Source organism: Drosophila simulans, chromosome 2L, assembly GCF_016746395.2.
Source record: "Drosophila simulans strain w501 chromosome 2L, Prin_Dsim_3.1, whole genome shotgun sequence".
In the NCBI taxonomy this organism is placed as follows: Eukaryota; Metazoa; Arthropoda; class Insecta; order Diptera; family Drosophilidae; genus Drosophila; species Drosophila simulans.
Window position 1 is genome coordinate 2,439,696 of NC_052520.2, and position 25,263 is coordinate 2,464,958.

The 25,263-nt window shown below is 44.1% G+C and overlaps 1 protein-coding gene across 3 annotated transcripts in view; it reads left to right on the top strand.

Moving 5' to 3' along the window:
* Positions 1 to 565: 565 nt before the first annotated feature.
* The window catches only part of LOC6730715 (protein decapentaplegic), a 31,081-nt gene continuing 6,383 nt past the window's right edge, over positions 566 to 25,263 (top strand). The window contains exon 1 of one of the 3 annotated variants that reach the window (XM_039291276.2): positions 566 to 1,254. In XM_039291276.2, coding sequence (XP_039147210.1) covers positions 1,152 to 1,254 — 103 coding nt within the window. In that variant the 5' untranslated portion in view covers positions 566 to 1,151. Of the gene's footprint in view, positions 1,255 to 22,000; positions 22,243 to 23,095; positions 24,315 to 25,263 lie in introns of those variants that run through there. The other 2 variants (XM_039291279.2, XM_039291277.2) reach the window with 2 other exon arrangements.

Consider the following 25,263-nt stretch of genomic DNA (forward strand, 5'->3'; position numbering starts at 1 on the left):
GTGTAACAGCTCTGTGGCTTTGGCTCGAAGAGAGGCTTGAAGAAAGTCGAGATATCGCAGCTGAGACAGAAGACAGAAGACTGAACACTAAAGACCGAGGACCGAAGACTCTGCGTTGACTGTAGACTGTGGACCGGAGACTGTGGACTGAAGACGGCGACTGAGAGAGCTGAAATATTGTAATTGTGAGTCTGGCTTGTTTGTTATTGTTGCCTTAGCGGTTGCTTGTTGTTTTTTGGCTTGATTAATAATTAATCGCACTCGCACACACACACACACACTGCCTGTTTTAATTACTCAACTTAAATGGCGCTTTGAGCGACTTAAGCAACTTGCTTTCGTGGTCGGCAGTGTGTGTGCGATTGACTCTCACTACTACGAGCTCAAAACTAACTAACTAGCTGCTGCTTGTGTTGCTGTTGCTGCTGCTGTTGTTGCTGCTGCTGCTGCTGCTGTGCTTTGCTTTGATGTTGCTGTTGCTGCTGCTCGGCTCTGCTTCTGCTTTTGCTTTTGCTGCTCCGTCTCCGGATCGCTTTTGCCTGCCTGTTTGCCTTGCCTCGGCCGCTTTGGACGCTCATTCAGTTTTTTGCGCTCAACGCTCGTTGTACGGAACCGAAAAACGCGTTCGTTCGTCCACAGAGTGTCGCCAAATCGAGGCGAAAGATCGCTGGTTACAACCGAATATACAGCCTCTAATCACTTTTTTTCTGCTCTGTAATCGTTCGCGGTTTCTGCGGCCATAAAATAAAGTAAATCCGAGTTAAACGCTGATAGTCGCGCCTGAAGAACCACAGAAAAAACAGAAATATCTCCCGTCGTTTCTCGTTCTCGTTTCCGCAATCGCTCGTCAGCCAGCCAAAGCCTCTCCGATTTTTGATACCGATTCGCTATCAGATAATATATTCGTAACCATCGCCATTCTTGCGAGTGTGCCAGTGTGAGTGAGTGATGTGTCTGTGTGCCAAATCCAAATCGAAAATAGCCAAAGTCTGAGCTTGGCCACCATCGTCAGCAGCAAACATGTGAAGTGCCAGTGATTTCCATAAGCCAAAATCGAAGTCGAAGTCGAATCGAATCGAATCGAAGCCACAGCGAGATAGATAGGTCGAAAGTATCTGAGTGGATATCCGAGTCGAACCAGTGTATAATGTATGCGACGTTCGCGAACTGCCAGAATTGGTTGTTGTTGCAGTTGCAGCCAAAGGATTTGTGGATTTTGGAGCGTAACTGAGCGGCGTGCAGCAGGTGCACCAGGTAAGCCAAGTCGAGAGTGTTAGCAAATAATGCGCATACGCCATGGTGGCCGCGTGTCCAATTCGAGATCAATCGAATCAATTGAACGGCTGTTAAACAGCTGACTGGGAAAACTGGAACTGGGTGCAATGCGTGAGTCACATACACATATGCATATGAATACAATGCATATGGACTGGCTGATTAATTATATAAGTGTGAAAGAAATATATACATGTAACCCAGAAGTCAGTGGATTATTTCTGAAACAACAGAATTTGCAGTATATTATACTTATTTTCTTCTGAGACTTTAGAACTGTTTAGATTTCTAATGATAAACTTTGCAACCATTTCACTGTGATGCATTTACATTAATGACGACACCTCCAAAATCTCAATTATTATGAGGAAATCTAGTTTGCCAATAGATAAGTCCCTTCCGACAACTTGATATCGCTGCATAAAGTTTCGACAGATTTACGCCAGTCTCCGGGTAAAAAGTGAAATTCTATCTCTAGACCCCGGACATTATCAGCAGAGACATGTGGAGATCGGGTGTCACTTGCATATTCATGGGGGCCAAGTGATGAACTGAATCAACGGCATTCCACACCAGTCACAATTAGCGGCTGACACTGACATTGGCCATGGTAAAAACCCTTTGACCATATGCCATATACTCGTTAATTTATGACGCCATTTGGCTAATTGAATAATTATATGTGACTGGCTGGGCGTGGCTGGGCTGGGCTGGGTTAGCTTCGCTTTGCTTTGCTTTGGTTTGGTTTGATCGATCACGATTGCATAAGCCATCCCACATGGCATCGGAATCAGCATCGAAATCTGAATCTGAATCTGAATCTTAATCGGTATCTATATCGATTTATTCGATTTGCCTTGCTAATGCGACTGGGGGCACTAAATCAGTGTTAAAGTTCACCCCACTAGGCTCAATTAGTTTATTAACTGCGATTTGCATTTGCATTCGCGAGGCGCAGCAAACCCGTTGGCTACTAGGTGGGAAATTGATAGCTTCGAAATGTGCAAAGGCACAGAAATAAAGCCCGATAACAAAACTAAGCAACCGCAGCAGCAGCAGCAGCAGCTACATAGAAGCAACACATCAGCAAGAAAGCGCAGCAATATAATGAGATATAGCTACACCGATATAGCAACAGCTGACGAAGAGACCATGAAGGTCTACCACTTTCGGAAATTCGACGAAAATGAAATAAAAATCGTGAGCACGCAATGAAGCAGCCAAGTTGAAGTTGGCTTCCACTTCCATGCCATGCCATGCCATCCCATCCCATCACCACCACCATCTCCATCTCAATCTTCATCTTGGCCTGGCAAATCACGTTGCTGATAACAACAACTGAGCAATGCGGCAATAATTTGCTGCCCATGCCCGCTTCGGCCCGCTCTCGGCCAAGTTAAGTGGCTACTGGTCATCAGCAGGCAGCAACAACTGGCTTAGGCCAACATTTTTATCAAAAGTGGTGGCATTAGCAACCGCATCCCCCCCGTTGGCCGCCGAAAGAAACTGGTCAGTCTCTGGAGGCTTGAGACTCCCAATAGTTTCACTTATTTTACACGCATTTCTTAACGATAAATAAATTCCACAAGCAGATGCGGCCAGCAACAGCGGCAACAACAACTTGGCCCGGTCAGCAACAACTTTTGCTATCACGTTTCCATGCAAACAACACACAGCACACAGCCACAAAAATATTTCCATTGGTATTCGCCTGTACTTGAATTGCCCCACGAACAAGAGGCTGCAGCAGGTGGCAACTGCAACTGCAACTAATGCTTCAGGTGCTTTTGGCCCGGACTTTGCACCTCAGTCTACCGTTTGGGCCATTCCGATGCCAGATTTCCGCCTGATGTGGCGCCCCAAGGTAGCTGAGAACGATATCCGATATCGCTGGCTGCCGCTCGATGGGTTTATGGTTTATGGGATACACCTTGACTGGAAAACCAATTGGATTGCACAAGAAGTGTGATTTGATAGGTGCAAAGCTTAAACTATAATTATGTGTTATTATATCATAATCATAGCAAAGAAACGCTAGCTATTGGAGATCAACAAATTATCAAACAGCTTAGAATATTTCACTTAACTGCTTACTTGTTGTTAGTTTTGAAACAATTTAAATATGTATCAACTTCACTTTCCGAGTTTTCTTTAGTCCAGTATCTAACAATATTCGTATACATTTTTATCCAAAAGTCGAGCGAGCCCAGCTCAATCACCTGCTAAACTTCTATGCTAAACGAAGATGAATGAACTCAGCTTCAAGGTGGCCAAACGAAACGACACGATTTGGCAACGATCTTCTGTCTTCTGTCTGTCAAATCGAGAACTGATCAATTTTGCTTTTTATTTTATAAATTCTCTCTCGAAAATATATTGTATAAGGTCATCTTCTTCGAGAACCCGGCCATACTGGTTTTTTCGGTCCAGAAGATGCCAAGCGCCGTAGTTTCACTCGGCGTTCAACGCGGCGTATGCCTAATATGCGAACTTGAGTTACTTTTCCAATTCACTTTTGCCCCGGCGATTCGCCCAAATATCGCTATCGGTATCAATTTCAATTTCGCAGATACACATTTATTGCATATGATTTATCATGTCTGACACTTGGGCCAGACCACTTGTCAAATGGGAAATAGCCACGACAACATGCTGTGATTTTAGATAAATTCATAACTCAGCCCAACTTGTCTTGCCTTCAAAGTTCAAATCACTTGGCGCTCAAATCACATGGGCCCCATACACACACACACACACGCATATTTCATGTTAATTATTTATTTATGAGTTATTTTTATTCGATAAGCCTCAAATGGAGGGACACCATTTACATTTACAGTTATGCGTCGGACATACTACATATTTTCCGTTTGTTTTTTCATACTGAATTTAATTTTCCCACTTATTCTCTAGTCAGCTGTTGCCACTGGCAAATTCGTTTCAACGAACTTGAATTCGCTTTTCGTTCTTCTGGGTAAACGATAATAAACAGCCACTTATTTTCATATATTTCTGTATTTTGTAGTCTACTGGCAATGGGACACTAATCAGTAGACTTCGTTACAGAGCTTAGTTTGTAGTACTATTGTACAGCAGGAGCCTTGTGGTTCCTCCAAACATATGTTTTGGAGTTTGATAAGTGGGCCAGCAGGAAATTCGCACAGCGGATTGATTAGGGGTCGTTGTTTTCTCGGGACTTTACAAAATGGATAACAAATTATATAGCAATTCATTCATGCTTTAGATGTGGCAAATATATAGTATGCAAACTGAACATAGGCTTTAGATTTCGTTTTTCAAGATCATCCCATTTTCAGATAGAACACGTTCCTCGGCCTGTTTTTATCCACTGTTTGTTTGTTTGTTTGTTTGATTACAACGTCGTGGTGATCATGATCATCGGTGGAAGAGAGATAGTTATGGACGACGGCTTCACAGTTAGCTGGATACGGCAGTTGAAACCACTTTCGGTTGGATTCGAAAAGCGTAAACTAGATTCGAAATCCAGATCTTTGCAAGCATTCAATAACAAGATTTACATGTCTTAGTTGCCAACCACAAAAATTCAAGGAAACCTCAGCAGCAACAAAATAATTGCAACGCAAACAAACCATAAAGTGCATATTTTCATAGCTGCATGGAAGTTTCAGTGGGTCAGTAAGGATAAATATATATTTCTAGTTATAATACTTATCGAAATGGGGGATTTTCCAGTTAGTCAGAGCGGCTGTAAAGTCAACATCCTGCGGTGCATTCACATTTTTGTCTCCGACTCCAAAGTGCTCCATTTTCATTGATGCAAATCTCTTATCAGGCCAAGAAAGTGCCAGTGGCGCAAACACACTCATTCTGGAACAGGGTGATTAAGGATTTAGTACACCATTATATGATATATAAACTATTTTCTAAGCGATTACAATTTTATAGGCAGTATGATGTGTGCTGAATAATTTACATGCATGGGTATTTTGTTTAATCATTTTTGGTAACTCCCCTGAATATTTTAATAATATTTTTAGTAATTCCTAAAATATTTTAAAGATATTTCGCCATTGTGGACACCCTGTTTTTCGGGGTCTGAGTGGGACACGCGTTTATTCCAGCTCCGCTCTGCTTCTGCGGCTATCACTTCAGTTGACTTCACTTTTAAGGCGGCGGTAGCCTCGTCGTCTCCGCCGGTCCGCCCTGCCCCCTCCCCCCTTCCACCCTGCGCCACTCAGTTACCTCGCCGCCCCTGATAAGCGCCCACTCTCCCTCCTCCCTGTCTCACCCACCCCTTTGGCATCACGGCAAAAGGTCTTCTTTGTTGTGAGTTGGAAAAGAGGAAAAAATCATAATAACAACGAGCAGAAGAGGATCGCCAAGAAGGGGCTGAAAAAGCAGCACGAGGTTTGCTGAGGCGGCAACGGCGCTTGGTTGTAGCAATTTACAGCAACAGCTGCACCGTGAGAAAATGTTGTGTATAAAGAACCCTTGTCATAAATAAATATCAAAAGCCTTATAGAAAGCTCTCCCCATTATTCGATTAGTTGATTAATTCGCATTGGTGAAGTTTTTGAGTTGCGATGCAAATGTAGGACCAAAATTTGTGCCTGTGTACCCACTATGCATATAATAAAAGCAACAAATATACTAACAACAGCAACAATAGCAACAAAAATGACAACAAAAGCAAAAACAACGAGCGTCATCGACGACAACAACGAACGACGACAACGACGACCACTCCACCAACTGGCATGGCAGTGAGACGTTGATTGCCACGGAATGCCGTCAAACAGGTTAAAAATGTAGGTAGAAATTCAATTAAAAATTGGTTATTTATTTATTTTAGCATGCACAGAGATCGACTCCGCACACGTCCATATATATATATAGCAATAGCCACCGCGAGCTCCCCTTTCTCCGGCAATTGCCGCCCCTCGAATACTCGAGTTTATTTAATTAAGCTTTATTTGTGGCGCCCAAACCGCCGGCTGTCAATCAGGCGGCGTCAAGCGAGCTCGATTTGAAAGTGAAAACCCCGAAAAGCCCAGCAGGTGGTAAGATATCTGCAGTGGACTCCCAGCCACTCAGGTGCAACAGATGCAGCTCCACGAAGGCTCAGCTGCAACTCGTTCCGAAGAAATTCGCAATGAAAACTAATGCGGCCGAGAATTTGCATGCAAATCAATCATATGAGGCGGAATTTGGTGGGGTAGTCTCCGAACTGATACCCTGTATTGTTTACCAAATAGCAATTAATTTGTATATATACCAAACAACAAATCTAACGATTGCTATCGAACATTTTTTTAGATCTATGAGTAATGTAATCTTAGCTCCTTCGAATCCATTAAAAGGGGCAAGCCGATCTTGATCCGAATCGAACCCATCAGTTTGATCTGGTTGCTAATACAGCAGCATCCAGTTAAAACCGATAGCATTTGCTTTTATTAATGCAAACCGCAAAAAGTTAATTTTAGCTGGGCTATTTTTAAATTAGCAGCTTTTGCGGCCCACTAACGATCGATCGAGTCATGTGCGATTTGCCCATATACGTAAGCACAGATATAGTTACGACCCCAAAGCCCGTAACTGGTTGCAGATATTACGAGTGCGGACAGGGACGGATAGAGAGCAAGGGAAAGAGACGGCGACAGTGGCTGAGGGGCGAGAATCATCTCAAATTTTGCCTGATGGATCGCTTCAATTTGTGACTGTGACGGCCATGATTAAGATACTAATGCGATCGATTTGGAGACCGCTTCTGCCCAGCTGGAAGCTGCCTGCCTGCCACTATCCAACTTTTCTGCCCTCTGACTCTGAGTGATCTTCGCCCAAAATCAAAATTCACACTCAGATTCACTCGAATCGTTTCGATGTCGGCGGGAATTAGCCGAAAGAACTTCGCTTCCAGGAAGTCCACCTACCAGGTGATTCCCAATCTCGATCGCTCTCCGATCCGTTTGATATATGATGGAAAAGTTTCGCCTACGACCGAAAGTGGAAAAATCTGCGGTTGCTTGGCTGGAGATTTTTCGCCCAAATAAAAGAAAAACCATTTTAGCCCGCGAAATTTTCATCCAATAAAATTTCGCCAAGTATGTGAAATAGTACATTTCAAAGAGTATGCATGACATGCAAAATTTTGGGGAATCAAGCATATGATGATCATTGTGTCGAACTGATGGTCATTAGGATCTTTGATCCCCCCGCACCGTTTCATTAAGTTTAACGGGACTCCACCCTATAAAGTGTGCCTATATTTCATCAAATCTGCGCAATAGTTGGCCCAAGGCTCTCCGCGGGTAAATGAACTTTGGGAACTGCCATGACCATCGAGTTGGGCCTACCATAAAGATTCGCCTTGGAAATTTCATGCAACTTTCAGCGTGTAAATAATTAAACCATAAAAGTCAATTGAAACTGAGAATGTTCCAATCGATCCGATCGGAACGCTTTGAGGGAGCCACAGCGAGAAAATAGTACTTATTTATGGCATTTATGGGCCGGGCCATAAAAACTTATGGATAGCCGAATTCACGGATAAATTAAAATAATTGAAATACTTTGAAAACTTAATTGCGATAGGCGAGGCGAGCTTGTTGATGCTAATGACCAAACATAAATTTCAGTGGGCCAAGAGCAGGCCCAGATACAGATACAAGTGGAGAGGGAAGAGCAGATACTTAGATACAGACGCAAAGTGTATATTTTACCGGCCGGCAAGGCGCGCATATGTATGCAATATGTTTTTTCTCTCTTTTTGCCTTTTCTCGCTTTTTTTCAGCTGGCCTCGAAATCACTCGCCTCATTTCCATGAACGCATTTTCATTGAGCGGCCACAAATCATAAATGTTTCGTTCTCCCAGCCACAAAATATTTAGACAGATTTTGTTGCCAAAAGCCGTTTACAGGTGGCTGGGGGCTTCAGCCGGGATAATTCCTTGGAGTAGCCACTTTGCAACATCATCATCCCAGCTGGGCGGCGTGGTCAAGGTTAAGCGGCTACTCCAACTATGCATATCTGTATCTGGATCCGATGGATGTATCTACACGCGGAAAAACACAAGCAAACAAACAATTGCTGCTTTGAGCATCAATCAAAAACACACTTGCCTTTTGTTTAGGAAGCCTTGCTAGCTGTTCACTTTAAATACACACACACACACATATGTAGTATTTGGTGCATATAAGCCATTAAATGCCGTTTTTCTCCCTGTGTACCTGTATCTGTATCTGCTGGCCGGCGCTGCAGGACATCATCATCATCGGCAGGCGTGCGCTTCTTTTAACGATTTCAACAAAAATATTTCGCTTTCTGCGCTGCTCATTAATTCGTTTCGATTAAAAATTGCCTTTTTCTCTTTTTCCCCTGATTTTTTTTTGCCGCTCATCTGCAGCTTGTTGTGCATAAAAATCACAGCAAGAGATCGCCCCGGAAAGTCCCGGCTTCCCTGCCCCGCGGCAGAAGTATCTCACAGTCACAATCAAAGTATCTGAATTTGGATTTGATTTTGGATTTGGATTTGGTTTGGATGTGGATTTAGATTTGGATTTGGCGTTTCGTCTGGCGATGGAAAACAAGTTGCCGTTGATGCGAGTGCCTCTGAAATTTTTATGGGCCGCCTTTTTCGGGCGGTTTGGGTGGAGCAGGGGCAGGGGCAGGCCGGGGGCTTTTGTTTTGGTTTGTTTATGTTTAAAACGTACGCTACGTGCAATTGCTCTGGCAGCCCATTTGTTTATTATAAGGTCTGCGGCAGACTTCCCATGCGTGCCACTTGTTCTCACTTTGGGCTTTTCGATTTGTTTAGTTCGGATTCGGCCACTTAATATACAGAAATGTACTCCTCGCTGCTGCTGCAGACGCCTTATTTATTTGGCTTGGCATATTTTTTATGCGCAGGGTTTTCTCCACTGGCGGCTCGCTCTCACGTAATCATTGCAAATATTTCGCACTGATTTGGAATCCCAAGACTTTGTTTCTATTTTCTACTAGCTATTTGCTATTTGCTATTTGCAATTACGCTATTTTCCGACTCGCTTTGTTTATTTGCCAGTCGCCGCGCGTTTGTGTGTGTATTAGCGGGAAATAATAATTGAAAGTGTATTTCCAAGAATAGAATTTCAACAATTTGTAAGTGTTTTAGCCAGTTTTTAGCGAATGCAAAAATCAGGAAGAAATATGGCATGATGTTCTCCATAGGCACTCGATTCGATAGAAGTTTGCTCGGCAAATTAATGGTTTGTTTTCTATTCGAGTTGCACTGACGAATGTGTGGCAAGGTTCCCCAGAAATTGGATCAGTCAACGGGCGAATGTGGGCAGCTTTGAAAGGGAAAACTTAAAAACTCATAAAGTAAATACAAGTGTGTTTTTGTAAGCAGATAAAGCTGTTGGCGAATTCTTGGGATATACGGAAATGGAATTTATTCACAAGAATGCTGACTGACAATTGGTGTATTAATATCAAGGATGATCTTAGTTGCTCTTCTAATCGGTACAGGAAATCACTTTCATTTTAGTATATAGTAGTATTGCCCCATCCACAAAAGGCCCACAATGCTTACCGTTAATCTGAATGAACTATGTACAAAGAAAGCCAAATCGAAGCTGGCCAAACAACTCGAACTCGGCCAAATGACTCGACAAATATCACGCATACGCCGCCTGAGATCAATGGGCATTATCGCTGCGCTTTCCACAAACACACACCCATCGCGGGGAGTATTAAAATCTCATTACCAATGCTAATTAAAGGAGGGAGCCGCCCATTTTCGAATCGTCAAGTTCAAAATCACAATTTTTCTTTACACTTCGCCAGGAGATTTGTGGTTGCACCCGGCGAGCGATGTTTGTTATTTTCCAAGTGCCCACACGCTCTTACATAAATTATTAACAGCCGAAGGCAAATAAATAAACAAACACTGGTGCAGCTTCTTGGGGTTCGGTTTTGGATTTGGAATTGGATTCAGATTCGGATTCTGCAACTGCAACTGCAACAGCAAGTGCCGCTAAATCGTAAAAGATGATTGTCGATCGGTCAAAGTTCAAGCGGCTAAAACTATCTATCTAAACGTCTTAATTGCGTACAGGCCATATATTTTTGCAGTCAGATATCTCACTTAGTACGGGGTAATATTCAATAATATTATATAAACATCACAGCATATATAATCTGTTTTTTTCACTGCACACTCTCCTCTTTTTTTTTGTGTACTGCCCGTGTGCATTACCGACTACTTAACAGCAAATCACTAAACATGTTTAAATATTTTAACTTGTTCGGTAGCCTGTTTGTCATTTGCCAGCCACATTTGCCGAGCGGCAATCTCTAAACGAATGTCTCTCGGACGTCCCAACGCCTTGACAAAAGAAATGAACTGTTTTAAAGTGCTGCAAGTCGAGGCCTCGACTTCTTTTTCTGTTTGGCCGGCCAAAAGATCATCGCAGCGGAAAACTACAAAACCCAAATTGAAAAATCATCAACCTCGTCAGCTCTGGATCTTCTTTCTTGCTTGGCCCTGGTCAATATTTGACTAAGAAATTTTTCACATTACCAGTGATCGCGGCGAGGGAAGAGTGGAGTGATCTTCTTGCTGCCCAGCACTCGTTCTCCATGGGGGTATCGGTTGATTGGTCGGGAAAGCGTTAACAAGGTGCCAAATTGGGTTGGTTCAAAAGCAACTACAACTAAAATAAATGATCATTGATGATCAAATCGAATATGTGTGATTCTAACAAAACTCTTTGATTAGTTTGCTGACCATTTGTTTTAGAGAAAGTCAAACTAAGTCATGAGTTATCAGTGCTGGTGTAGGTGCCCTTGCTATTCCTGGAATCTAAGTTAATCCCAGGGTACCAGCACTTCGATCCCTTCGCATTCAGCAGCTCCTTGGCCTAAAGCATGCTGAGTGAAATGTTAGCGGCGCACACAGACACATCGCCTAGGAATTGTTTACATAGCAGTGAAGCCCAGCCTCGAGATCGAGATGAGATCTTGGTCTTGGTCTTGGTTCGGTCTTGGTCGCTGGGTGCCTGTTGCCTTGTGGCTCTTGCCTGCTGCTTGGCCAGCGTTTTGTTTGATGTCGGCCTCGTTAAGAGCCAACGAAGCCAGCGAGCTGAGATGGCCGTGCGGCGAGCTCCATGTTCCGTGTTCCATGTACAACCTTGTTTGCTCATGAACAGTTGAGCGTTGTCGTTGTTGGCCGCTTACTTTGCATTAAGTTATTTTCATTTTCAATAGGCCGTGGCCATCGGCTGTGGATTTGGATAGTCCGAATTGGATTCCGATCCCCGATCCCGAGTCATCTGCGATTATTCCTGGCCACTACTGGAGTGTTTTCCTTTCGACGGCGCTCTCGAGTGCTCTCCAAACTGTTGAACTTCACTTGTTTTCCCCAAGCTATTAAGCCACTTGACGAGCATATATTTCGCCCTCCGATCTCCCCCGGATCTCATCGGATCTGTGGGCATTTTCGGCACGATGACGCTGCCTTCCAGGAATTATGCAAATTTAGTGTCGAACATTGCGTTCGAATGCCTTCGAATGATGAGCGTGTGATTTATGCCCCTAAATCGCTCTAGCCGCTACTTCTGATTGCATAATTAATGAAGCTCGGCCCGGATGACAAGTAACTATTTTTCGGTGGGAAAATACACATCATACACATCATATCCATCATGGGGATCCCATTCCCATTCCACACAAACATTTAATTCCCCTGCAAGACAGCAACAAATCGCATCCATTTCCAGGGCATTTGTTTATTTTTGTTCCACGAGCACCAGCGATCGTCGCTTTTTGCGCTGCCCGCTGGCACAAAGTTGCAAAAATTTGGCCACAAATCAGCAATCGCAATTATCAAAAACGCTTCAAATAGGCATCGCTACCTGTGCGACCATAAATTAGCAATTAAATGAGCTAGCGCGAAGAAAGCTCATTTCCAAACTAAATATTGAAACGCAATAAGTTCCCAAAATCACCATCAGCCCAGGTGGGCCAAAGGCATGGAGACAGTGGGCTAAAGGGTTAAACATATTAACAAGTAACATTTTAATGCATTAAACAAATATTTCTTAACAGTTTTTAGCGCTGCTTTACAAGGGTATTATTATAGGATTAAATGTATCTTTCCATATAATTATTCATTTGCATTTATTGAACATTTCCATCACACTGTTTTTTGCATTTTCCTCGCTGTCTAACCTCCAGCGAATTGAGTTAGGAACTTGGCCCTCTCTGGCTGGGAATCTCTCGATCCGAAATCTTCTCCGAAATGCTGGGGGTGTTGGGGTCGGGTTGGGTTGGGTTGGGTGGCAATGGGGCTGGGGGTGGGCAGTCGACGGGGCCTTTACGGTGAATTGCGCTGCTCGTTTTTGGCGCGTTTGCGCTTTGCGATTAATGCGCTTGTGTAAATAAACAATAAATATTAAGTGCGCTACACGCCGTGGGCAAAACGACGACGAAGAAAAGGAACAATCTGTTGGCATCCCCCACCGCCAGGAGGGATGCTACTTGGGGATTGTAGCTGGCGATGGATCGCTTTGGCGCGCAATTAAGTGTATCACTTTATGCAGGGCACGATCCAAAGACGGAAAGACCCCGGATAACTCCCCACCTGGTGGGTGGTGGCATGCGTGTGCTATCAGGGACACGACTACCCTCTCCCTCACCATCTATCACCCCATACGATATTAGGAGGTCATTGGACTATGGGCACTTTCTGAGTGCCACTATCTTAGCCTTGATTAATACATAAGTCCGATATCCTTTATAAAACCAATTGGTAAATTGAACTTTGGTTTCTGTTAAGAGATGTTCTTATTGATCCAAAATAATACAAACAATTGGCTGTATGTTAACCTTTTCCTGATCCGCACGAGCTGCATTTGGCTGACATGCCCAGTTGGCTATTGCCGGCGTACAGATCCTAACAAATCTGGATACCCTGCCCCCGATATATGCCTCTCTTTCTTCCCCAGTCTGCCCCTCTCTTTCGTCTGTCGTCGCATCCAGGCGTAACGCACAAATTGTATTGATTATGCGGCTGCCATGCACTTTTCTTGTATCTTGTATCTGGTCGCGCCGTAAATGTTCATTTGATTTGCGAAGCAATCTGCTTGTTGTGTAATAAATTAATGCACTTGATTTCAACGCTTGGTCAATGTCTGCGATCCGGAGGTGGGTTGCTTCCACCGAAGGTGTGCGTAGTTCCAGGGAAACTCAGCCAAGATCCGACGGATCGAACAGCTGTTGAACTATGGCCAGTCAGGCATGAGGATGTGATCTTTAAAGTTCAAAGGGCATTGGCTGTGACGCCGTTGTATAATTATGCATATATTTTGGGCATGCTTATATTCTACTGAAAGTAAATTATCATTTAAGTGCCCAATATGCGCATTTGATATTAGTTTATCCCCACCAATCACCTCTGCTGACCTTGACTTACTCTTTCGCTGTGGTAGCCATAACTCACTCATCCTCGGATGGATGGATATATTTTCTCGCCAACTGTTTACATGTACATTTAGTTAAATGCAATTCGGTCCATAAATTTCGCGCGTTCTACCCGGAATCGGTTCATTAGATAATAGTTTTAATTTGCTTATATAATGCTTATATAAGCACGCTGGATTAAGGCGCACTGAGTACCGCGAAAAGCCATCAAAGGTCAGACGAAAAATACAGACGCTTTTCGCTGGAAGGTGCCAACAACGCAGAAAAGCGTGGCGGCAACTTGTTCCTCTTGTTTCGTACTTAGTGGGCTAATGTATCTGTGATACCTGTGTACCTATTCCACAACGAAATCCGTGCTCGCAGCTGTATCTGTATCTGCACATAAATATATTAGCTGGCTGGCTGGCTGGCGGGCCTGCCGGGTAGCGCTTGCTTTTGATGTTGATTAATTGCAAAAGCTGCTGATTGATTTTTATTGCAAATATTGATAAAAAGTTCTGTATTAATTAACGTGAAAAACACGCGTTTCGTGTTAATTGGAAAATGGTTATTGAAACTAAACAGAACCCAGAGCCAAGTGAGCGTACAAGCTACGCAAACAAACAGAGCAGCAGCAGCAACAAACAAACAAACAGACCGTGAGATACAAGATACAAGTTGCATTTTGTAGAACGTACAAATTAACGCAGCCAAAAGCCAAAAGCCGAAAACCGAAAACCAAAAACCGAGAGCCCAACTGGAAAAAAAGTCGACAAATGAAAAGTTTCGACACGAGAACAACGAGAGTACCTCTCAGTGCCCCTGTATCTGTGGGATATGTACCAGCCAGCATTTGATTTATGCTCAACTTTGATATTTACCGCCTAATAAACAAAAAATTAACGCAAACGCAGCTAGCCGCATTATAGATGTATCTATGTATCTGGATCTGTATCGGTACCGCTATCGCTATCGCTATCTCTATCTCCATCAGTATCTGTATCTATTTGTGATTTTCGCTTTGATTTGTACTTGACATGCGTGCGTCTGTCAGAGCGGCAATTAAACAACATCACCGGAGTGCCAGCTCGGGATTGGGTTAGGTATCGGAATAGCCATCGTTGAAAGGGCAAGCGCTAATATTTGGTATTTGTTTGGGAACCGGCACCCGAAATCTAGGAATCCAGGAGCTAGCGCCGGGCCACCAACGTGGCTGCTGGAAAACCGGTGAAAACCGCAGCCGGCGAGCTGTGAATGACGTCCGAAAGGAGATCATACTTGTCAAGAGACACCACCCTAGCTCCTGGTAATTAGTCAACTGAAGTGGCCAAGAAGCGCGTCAGTCGTCATCCGAAGGCGGTGCTCCTTGAAGTGCCAGTTTCTTAACTCTACTTCTGAATATAAAACTAAATTAAATTTAAATGGAATGTAACTTTCCTTTTTGGAAAGAAAAGTTGGTATTAGGGTGAGAGACCCCAAGATTCATATCAATCTTTCTTTATAATCATATAAAACTACATTGATTGCTAGGAATTGTTCTTAGCTTTCGTAAGATCGAATGCAGGACCTAGAAGATGGGGGCCAACAGACGCCCGACAGTCTCTCCTTCTCTCGGAGGAGCAGTCATAAATCAACGAGGAGCAGGCAGCAACATCGCAACAGTGCAACATTGCAACATAGCAAGATTGCAGTATTTCAGCATCGTTGCACCGCATTGCTCCTGGCCAGAGACAATTGGCATGGCTAATGCGAAAGGCAACTCATAAATTTATTAATTTTTAATTAAACTTACAACGATTTGTAATTCCAACATGGTACCTCCATTTATGGCCCAGACTGCTGATGACCAACAACTAGTTGAGCTGGCCAACTCTGAATGAATCTGCTTCAGCTGGAGATGTAGCTGTAGCTGGAGCTGGAGGAGCTCATTCCGCCGATGTCAGCCCGGAAACAACTCATTATCCTAATTAAAACGTGCGCCATGCGCGCCCGTTGCCATATATGAGCAATGCACGCGATCTGGCAATCGAGGCGAGTCCGAGTCTGCGGCTGCATGCGAAATTAGAAGATCGAGATTCGAGATGGCACCTCCGATAAGATCGGCCATCTGGAGCAGGAGAGCCTTGATTTATCGCCTTGAATTGTTGTAAGTTTAAGTATCTGATGGCCAAGGAGAGTAAGGCCTGTTTGCTTTTGGAAGATTGCAATACTACTTAAATGAAAGTGATTTTGGATATTTCGTTACTTTAAAAAGATCTATAGTAAAGGAATTAGTTAGAGATCTGTATTTCTGTACAAATCTGATATACTGATCATTATCGAAGGCTCTCACGCTGCCATCTCTGATCGCAGAGCTGATGACGAGCGGCTGTCTCCATTCATACGCACTGTGGACAGCCAGTCAGCCAGTTAGTCAGAGCCATGAGCCATGAGCCATTCACCAGACGAGACTAGAACGGTTCGGAGGAGAATAGCTTGTCCTGCCCAAAACGGGATGGTTCGACGGTGGATGGGGGACTGGGATTGGGATGGGGCGAGGCGCAGGTTGGCTTCATTGTCATGCGGCGCATTTACAAGATGCCAGCTGGCAGTGGCAACATTTCGCAGCAATTGGCCGGAATTGTTGCGGCAACATTGCGGCTGCTCAACATGTTGCTGCCCCATGTTGCATACTGATGGATGCGGCTCCTTTTTGCCGATCCTGACATGAATGGCTTTAACCATTTTTGGGCCTACAGTTAAGTGCTGCGCGGTGGAGCACATCTGTGCCGCGCGGCACTGCCAATTGCATTGGTAATGAGTGAGTCGAGCCGCGGATTCCCTATGAATGAAGCTCGTGAATGGCGAGTGCATAAGTGTATAAATTGCGCGGACAACAGAGTTTATAAATTATTTTCAATGTCAAACACAAGCCTTATAAATAAACAAGTTATCTGCCTGGTGGCGGGGGTAAAAATAGATCCCCAATATGCCACGATCGATCCGAAATCGAGGCTGATTCTCAATCCCTCTTCTTTGGGTCAGCAACAGCAGCAGTGCGGTGCAAAAACCGCGCGAACAAACAAACAAAACTGCATTTGCATTTGCAAATTCGCTCAAATTGAATTTCGTTTTGCGGCTACACTTATGCATTTCGGCAGTCGCTGCAATAATTTTGTTTACAATTTACGAGACTAAGAGTATGTAAACTTTAGTGCTTCCCAGACTTTCCTTCCCCATTTCGATTTCAATTTCGATGCTGATTGCGTGTTGTTATGTTCCCCATCATCGGCACCTCGTCTTTCGCTTGTTTTGTGGTTTTTTGCCACCTCGAGCTGCGAATTTATGGCGACAAGGTGACAGATTCTCAAACGATTTTATCATCTTGGCAACAAAGTTGGCAATATCGTGCCGAGTTTAGCGCCCGCCTTTGTTTGGATTGGAGTGATCGCTAGATCGCCTATTTTATGGTGCTTTTGATTGGGCCAGAGCATGGCAAATGTAACATAACTTTATGGATGCGTCGATGTTTACTCTGCTCGAATCGGGGGCATTTCTCAGATAAAAAAGGACGAAAGTAGGAAGTGGGTTGAGTGTGAAAATGCCTAGTTCTTCGCATTCTATTGGGATTTCCTAGAATTAGTTGCAACTTCTATTTCTTCTGCTTCTAACAAAGAATGTCTTCCTTATTTGCCTAAATTCACTATAATATATTTCTATTTTATTGCTTTACAAAACTACACTCTATTTCCCAAACACTCTGCCGTATGAAACAGCTTTGATTTTATTACTTCGAAAAATTATGATGTTCAATTAATAGGGATACAACAAGCTGCACAAGTCGAGTGGAAAACAAAAGCTAAGTGCCCATGCATAAAAAACCAACAATGGATATTAGGCAACATTTATGTAAGTGGCGATTATTGCGCCATTACGAGTAGTTTATGTGGTAGCAACAAGACCAGAAGATAACGCCAAAGACTTGGCAACAGTAAATGAAACGAGTGTTTACAGCCCGAAGACAAAGTAAATTAATGTGTTCTGTTGCGGGATCCGAAATAGTTAGTGTAAACAAGGAGGCACTCTTGAGAACGCGAGGGGCAACTGTTGTGGAACTGCCCGAGATTGAATCGCTGGTTAAATATTTATGAAATCATAAAATTTGATGTCTCCCTTCCGTTGGCCACTTGACAGTAATGCGACCATTACGGCAATGTGTCGAAGAAGAACCCCTGGTCCTGAATCCCGGCAACCAACTCCAGAGCGCCGGTGCTAATGATGATTTTGATGTGCAGTCAACGGATTGGCTGCAGACCCACGAAGACCCGGCGATTACGTGGAGTACTACCCATTTGGCTTCCCATTTCGATTTCCCCATGCCCATTTGGCCGTGCAATGTTTGTTTTATGCACGATCCGTTGTTTTACAATCGCTGTAAATAAATAGAGGCCGCAGATCAAAGGCCTATCAATTAGCACCCATTTCGATTATGCTGCATGCTGCATATGCAGCACTTGCACTGCCTGCAATTCACACCCAATTAGTAATAAATTTGAATGCGCGCTGCAATTTGCCGCCATTCGGCTCAACAGTTATGGGGGCCATTAAGTTTTATCGATGGCGCTACAGCTCCCGATCCCCTACCCCCGGTCTCCCTTGCCCCATGCCCAGATTTCAATTCGATCCCCGGATCTGGGAGCCAATTTGATTTGTGGCCCACTCGAGAGGGCTTCGAGCCATCCACCTTTGATATTCTCGCACATAGGCCCACAAAAAGATACGTGCATGCTTAACCGAACTTAATTGCAATTGACTTTTAATGCTTATGCGGGCTGCCCGCTGTGTTAATTCGAATTCAAACTGTTTCCATAAAGTGGAGCCATGTGGCTCCCTCCCCATTTCCTACATGGATTGCTTCACGCCGCTGACGAGTGCTCCAAGACTTCATTATTATGCACAGAGTTATATTGTTTCCTAGGATGGATATACAATGTCTGCGTTAAAATTTAAAGAAAGTATAGAAAACACTAGTAAATAATAAAGCATAACTCGAACGCCTCTTGCCATCAATCAAGTTAAGGTAATAGACTTCAGAACATCTTTTATGAACCACCCATTGCACTTAATTGCACTTAATTTGGAGCTGGCCCCTAGGAAATTACAATGTTCCCAGGGGAATTATTAACTGGCGCTAATAAAACGCTTCAAGGTCTCGGGTTACCATCACAGAATGCATAAATCAAGTGCCGATCCTGATGGCTAATGGCCGGCGAAGGAGGAGGCTTTGTTACCAATTTATAAACAAACAAAACGATTCCGACGACAACAAAGGAAGGGACATCGGCGGCAGCATCGAATTACCACAAGATCCCGGACCCCGAACCGAACCCAAAACCGAACCCAAGCTAAGAACCCAGACCGAAACCCATATCCATGCCCCGCTTCTTACAAAACGTTCAGGATCAGCTTTCACAAGATGCAACTTAGACTTTGAGTCCCCAGTTGCAGTTTACCGCCAGTTTGTCATTCATCGCAGAGCGAAACACACAATAATAACGTTTTAATTGAACAAAAGACACAGTCCAGTGACAAGAATCCAGGGACCCAGTCGAGCAACAATTGATGGTCGTAGGAATTGGAATCCGATTCGGATTCGGATTGTATCTGATGGATGGTTTTTGTATTTGTTATTGCAGTTTTGCGGCTGCCTCACGCGGTTCGGTTTCTGGTTTTCGGTTCTCCTGAAGTGACTGCGACTGTCACCTTTCCATCAAACTGAAGGCAGTGAAAGGCTCTCGACGAATGTCCACGTGCCAAGCGGCATTGTTTGGCGACTTTTGTTCGTTTTGGTTGCTCCTCGATGGTAATTGATTAGCCGGCCAGCCGAGAAGAAACGGAGCGAATCAATGGACACGTATAAAGGATACCCTAATGAGGTCCATTTCTTGGTTATAACCACAATGTGTGTGTGTGTGCAAACAGCTGAAACACTAGACCACGTAATAATAGCAACATAAGGCCTAATTGGGGGAGAGAAGTTTTCGGGAAATAGATATCTTTATTAGGACACCCTTATCTCTGTCAGTCATCTATCATGCGGCTACATTTCATATTTGTGTCTTAATTCAGTAAAAGATATAGATTGAAAGATTTTAACATAGGAATATGAATTTAAAGTTAAAGAGTTTTTCTTGGAAAATCAGATTGGGTAACACCAACCAGATAGTTACTGTCAAGTGCGTCCATCTTCTAGACTTTGATTAAACTATCCTAGCTATGGGAAGGAACCCGCATTCTTGCAGTTCCCATCCACTTCGAGGACAATTAGGACTCACGCCCCCGTTGCGTGACAGGGAAAACAGAATGCGAAAAGGGATCGGGACGATCCTGCTGTGTCCGAGGTCCTGGCATGTGGTCAGTAGACCGCCGCCTGGTACCCCGTCCAGGATCGGGATGAGACCCATTCCCATCCAGAACTCGAGAGTTTTTGCGCTGCGAGATCTTTTTGCCAGGCACTTGCCTTTAACAAATGACACACGAGCACTTGATAAATGAACGGCAGCTGATAATGGATTTCGTATTTGGAATTTCGGACGTCACTTGTTCGTTTCCTTGGTCCAGTGAAAGTAGCGCCAGGGATGGCAAGCGGCGATAAGCCGCTCAAGGACTCAGATTTCTGGTGGTCCGATAAGCTGGGCCGTGCGAAAGGTAATTAAGTGCCATTAAAGTTGAGTGGAGAGCCGGCATTCCGCAGGGCCAATGTCTCTGTATCTGTTTATCTGCCGGATGCAGCGGCAGAGCGAGAGAGCAGAAGAGACCAAACGAATCGAAGGAGGAGCACAGAACGACACCAACACCATTACCAGCACCAGCACCATAACCATCTCAAGAACAGCAGAACAGCAGAGCACACAAAGACAGAACGACGGACAAATCAGACAGACGATTAACATACAAAAGGATCTCCACGAACTTTGGAGCCCGCCTTCTTCTCGGCAAATGTATCTGTATCTGTTTCTGTATCTGTGTGAAGTGCTCTGGAGTTTTTCTGTGCGCCAATGGGCATGAATCACCGCGGGGAGGTGGGGCATCATGGGGTTAAGCAGCCAAAGCGGAGACTCACAACCATATTCGTTTCTAGAGAAATTACTACTTGAATAATGATGATGTCTTACACTACAGCGTTCAGATTTTTTAACAATAAAGAATTAAAGTAATATAGTTCAGCGCGGTAGTCCTGTTACGGAACCGTATAAATATCTAGGAAATTCGATGCTCTGCGTAAGTCGGGAGGCTGGAGAGCCAGACAGACGGCGACAAGTGAAGAACTGGACAGGAACAAAGGCTACTTAAGCAGCCTTGGCGCCAGTTCACCATGTGTGGCGAAGTAAAGTAAAGTGATGTACATTGAAGTATAGCCACAATGTCTGGCAATGCTCCATTTGGTCAGTCTCTCGACCAGACGACGCCAATGGTCTTCAATGGAATAGGACCAGGATCTGAGTAGGGCATAAACTGGGATCTCTCTTAGTTGAGCTTCATTTCCGGCGGTCAAACAAAGGAACCCTATTGGTACTGTTTCTAAATCTTAAACGGTAGCCGACTTTCAGTAAGTAAATTAGTAAGGATTGGAAAGATTGTTAACCAGTCTCAAAAGAAAGTTACTATCATTCCCAATCAGACCTTTTAAGAATGCGAACTAGCTGCTTAGTCTGCAACCTTTAGGCGTTGTGTAAGTTTTCAAGCCAGCTCCACCTACCAAGCCCCATTATCCGTCGTCTTCTTGGCTGGTTCGCAGCACCTGCTCAGTTGGTAATAAGTGCAGCAGCAAAAACTGCAACAACTGCAGCAAGTACAACTGCAATCTACTGCCGCAGAGCCACGTTGGCTGCGCATGCGCGGGTGTTCGGAGGCCCAAGAAGACTCCCATTCGAGTTGAAAGAAAGAGCCCCGAGTTACTAAACGTAGAGTCATCTCCACAAACAAACAAGTGCAACAACAAAAGGCAGTTAAAATGCATTTAGCTGGCACTGTGTGTGTTTGTGTGTATCTGTGTGCCTGAGTGCGAAAGAGCCGGCATGTGTCATTCTTATGGCTGCCACCGCGGCCCTTTTTTTACCTCTTGCCTTCCGACCAATAAAATTATACTAATTCCTGACTTTTTGATTTCATTTTCTGTTTGTGTTGTTGCCAAGGATTTCGTTACCTAAACACATACACACACACACACACCCAGAAAGTAGGGGGCTCTCGCTCGCACTTGTGCAATCCATATAGCATGGCATGTGCGGTGGATCGGTGATCATGATCGTGATCATCGTCATTATACCATCGCTGCCTGGCTGGCTGGCACATCTGAACATCCGAGCATCGGAACAACTGAACTTCTGAACATCTGAGCATCCGAGGTCCCAGACTCCAGGAATGCGCAGACAGTTTGGTTTCGTACTTGGCTCATTGCGCTCGTGCAGCTCGATATGCCAATCCCCGAGAGCTAGATGCTCCACTTTGCTGCCCGAAGGAAGCGACTCGGCTGATTGGATACATAATTCGCAGGAGTGTCAGACGTAAGTAGGGCGTTTTTCGAGCTATAATATAACATGTCACAAAATGGGTAATGCGCAAAATAAAGCACATTAGTTAGCTTAGATAAAGTTCTATGGGAATTTCCAAAAAAATATAAAATAAAACTATTGTGTTTATTAGTCACAAGCTTGCTTAAAAGGAAGCATTTGTTCAAATCTTTAATCGAGAGCAAAACGCAATGCTTTTATTAAGGCAAGTGATTGTTCCCCAAAGTTGTTTACCGCCGTTTTAACTTGTCGCCTTTTACTAAACTACCAAGCATTTCATAGATAGTGCCAAAACAATAGAACTGTTTGAAGATATTATTAAAATATTTGAGATTTTTTGGACAAGTGCAGAATATTTTCCTAAATTATTTTTGTGCATATTCTACATTGTAATAAGCGTAAAGATTTCGCCACAAGCCGAACCTCAAAGTACCCACTTAAAGTTTTCCAAAATGCCTGCCCTGAAGCCTAAAGATTTTTAAAAAGCTCAGAACAACGATTGAGATTCTCTCTTTAGTGAGAAAAAACCACTCAAAACCCCAGAGAACATCGACCAATTAACTGGTTGAGTGTGTGTGTGTGTGGTCACTCAAGAGAGCGGCGAAAAAACGAGGAAGATTTTGACGTCGCGCTGGCTGGGAATCCGAGTCCGAGAAACGCTAGACGAGATGCGTGATCATGATCGCGATAATGATGGAGATGGGGCTAAAGCCCCAACTTTCCGAGTTCTCCTCTCCCGATCGGCGACTCGACTCTCTCGGCTACGACGGCCCTCTCTCTCGTGGAGTGGAGCTGCCGAAGTGTGTATCTGTGTGCGCGCAGCGCCGATGTATCTGTAACCGAGCCGAGTATCTGAAGTATCGGAATCAGGTAGAGGTAGACAGAAAGGCGTTAGTCGTTCAACAGCGCTGATCGAGTTTAAATCTATAGCGAAATGAGCGGCGGAAAGTGAGCCACTTGGCGTGAACCCAAAGCTTTCGAGGAAAATTCTCGGGCCCCCATATACAAATATCTGAAAAAGTATCGGACAGTTTCGCGACGCGAAGCGTTAAGATCGCCAAAAGATCTCCGTGCGGAAACAAAGAAATTGAGGCACTATTGAGAGATTGTTGTTGTGCGCGAGTGTGTGTCTTCAGCTGGGTGTGTGGAATGTCAACTGACGGGTTGTAAAGGGAAACCCTGAAATCCGAACGGCCAGCCAAAGCAAATAAAGCTGTGAATACGAATTAAGTACAACAAACAGATACTGAAACAGATACAGATTCGGATTCGAATAGAGAAACAGATACTGGAGATGCCCCCAGAAACAATTCAATTGAAAACATAGTGCGTTGCGCGAGTGCCAGTGGAAAAATATGTGGATTACCTGCGAACCGTCCGCCCAAGGAGCCGCCGGGTGACAGGTGTATCCCCCAGGATACCAGCCCGAGCCCACACCGAGATCCACATCCAGATCCCGACCGCAGGGTGCCAGTGTGTCATGTGCCGCGGCATTCCGACCGCAGCCACATCTACCGACCAGGTGCGCCTCGAATGCGGCAACACTATTTTCAACAAGAACTCGATCTACTTCATCTACAATTATCGGAGGAAAACAGTAGCCGACATCCCTATCAGATATTTACACAAGCGTGATTTATTTGGAAAGCGAAACGGTCGCAGCGCCATAAACATCTGTAAATTGTGCAAATATATCCAAGTGTAACCGAATGCCGAACGCCGAAAGCCGCTCGCCGCGATAACGGATCCCATTCCGATTCCGATTCCAAATCAAAATCCAAATCTGAATCCAAGCCGATTCCGATTCCGAGCCCCGTCATAAATTCCGTGGAAAAGTGCACGAGACAGTTGGTCGCTCCTATTTTGATTGTTTTCCCTCGCCTCCACCATTACCATTATCATTACCGTTACTATTACCATTACCAACCGGGCGATCCATCCATCACACGGCTTTCGAATTAATAAGCGAACACATGTCGTATCGATATTCGACTTGAGCGATACGGGCCCCGGAGATCCAATATCAAGCGATACCACTCGACCATAGGAAACTTTATAAGACTGAGGTGAGTGCCGTGCCTTCGTCCACTAAGCTTATGTAAATGTGTCAAAAAATATCAAAAGTGAAACGAGAGGGGCGGAGGTGAATACATATCTGAACTTGTGAGAACTGCACACAAAACCCTTGCATAATGGCAGTCGTGCATTCGATATCGAGCCAAGTTCATTTGATATTGAAAAATATGGTACTTGTCGATCCGAGGAATTTTCGGGTTGTTCGCCTTGTCGATGGCATGTGGCATTCAGTCGTGTCATTGGAGAGAACTCAAATTGTCCATAGGAATTGGTGGTAATGGGATATTTGGCGAATGTGGTTGGCCAGAACTTGTTTTCACAGTCAATTGGCTGGGCGTACTCTTCCACATATTATGAGAATATTTTCAAATGAAAGGATAGCTCTACTCACAAATTAGGCGTGAAGTTGAAAAGGAATGTAACCGAAGTCAATTTTATGTAGCGCTTAATCAAAATATTTCCCCACGTACATCATAATCGTATTGTATCCTGGCCTGGGATCCTATTCCGAGAACTCCTTTAGTCTTTGTTGGCCAGCACAATAAAGTACCGTTCTGATACACAACTAATATTATAGATGGACCCTCTCAAATCTTAAAAAAAGGGAACATAAAAAGCGGCGGCAAACACAAAACAAAAATGTCAATATCCTGGCACATAAATAACCCGGCAGAATATACTCGTATACATATACTTCAGTTCTATTGTATCTGCTGGGTGCGTGAGTGTCCAAGGGTTTTGAGCCCAAGTTGGCGTTTATTATTAACCAATCTAATTGCTGACGCAGTGGTGGCACAGATTATTTTCTAGTGTAGCTTTGGTATGGGTGCGTTTGGGTGTTGGGTAACCGGAATCAAACGTTAATCATTAACAATAAAAATGTGTCAATTTGCGAAACATTTCGGAGTCGTTGGTGCTGCGACAAAAAGCTGAAATTTG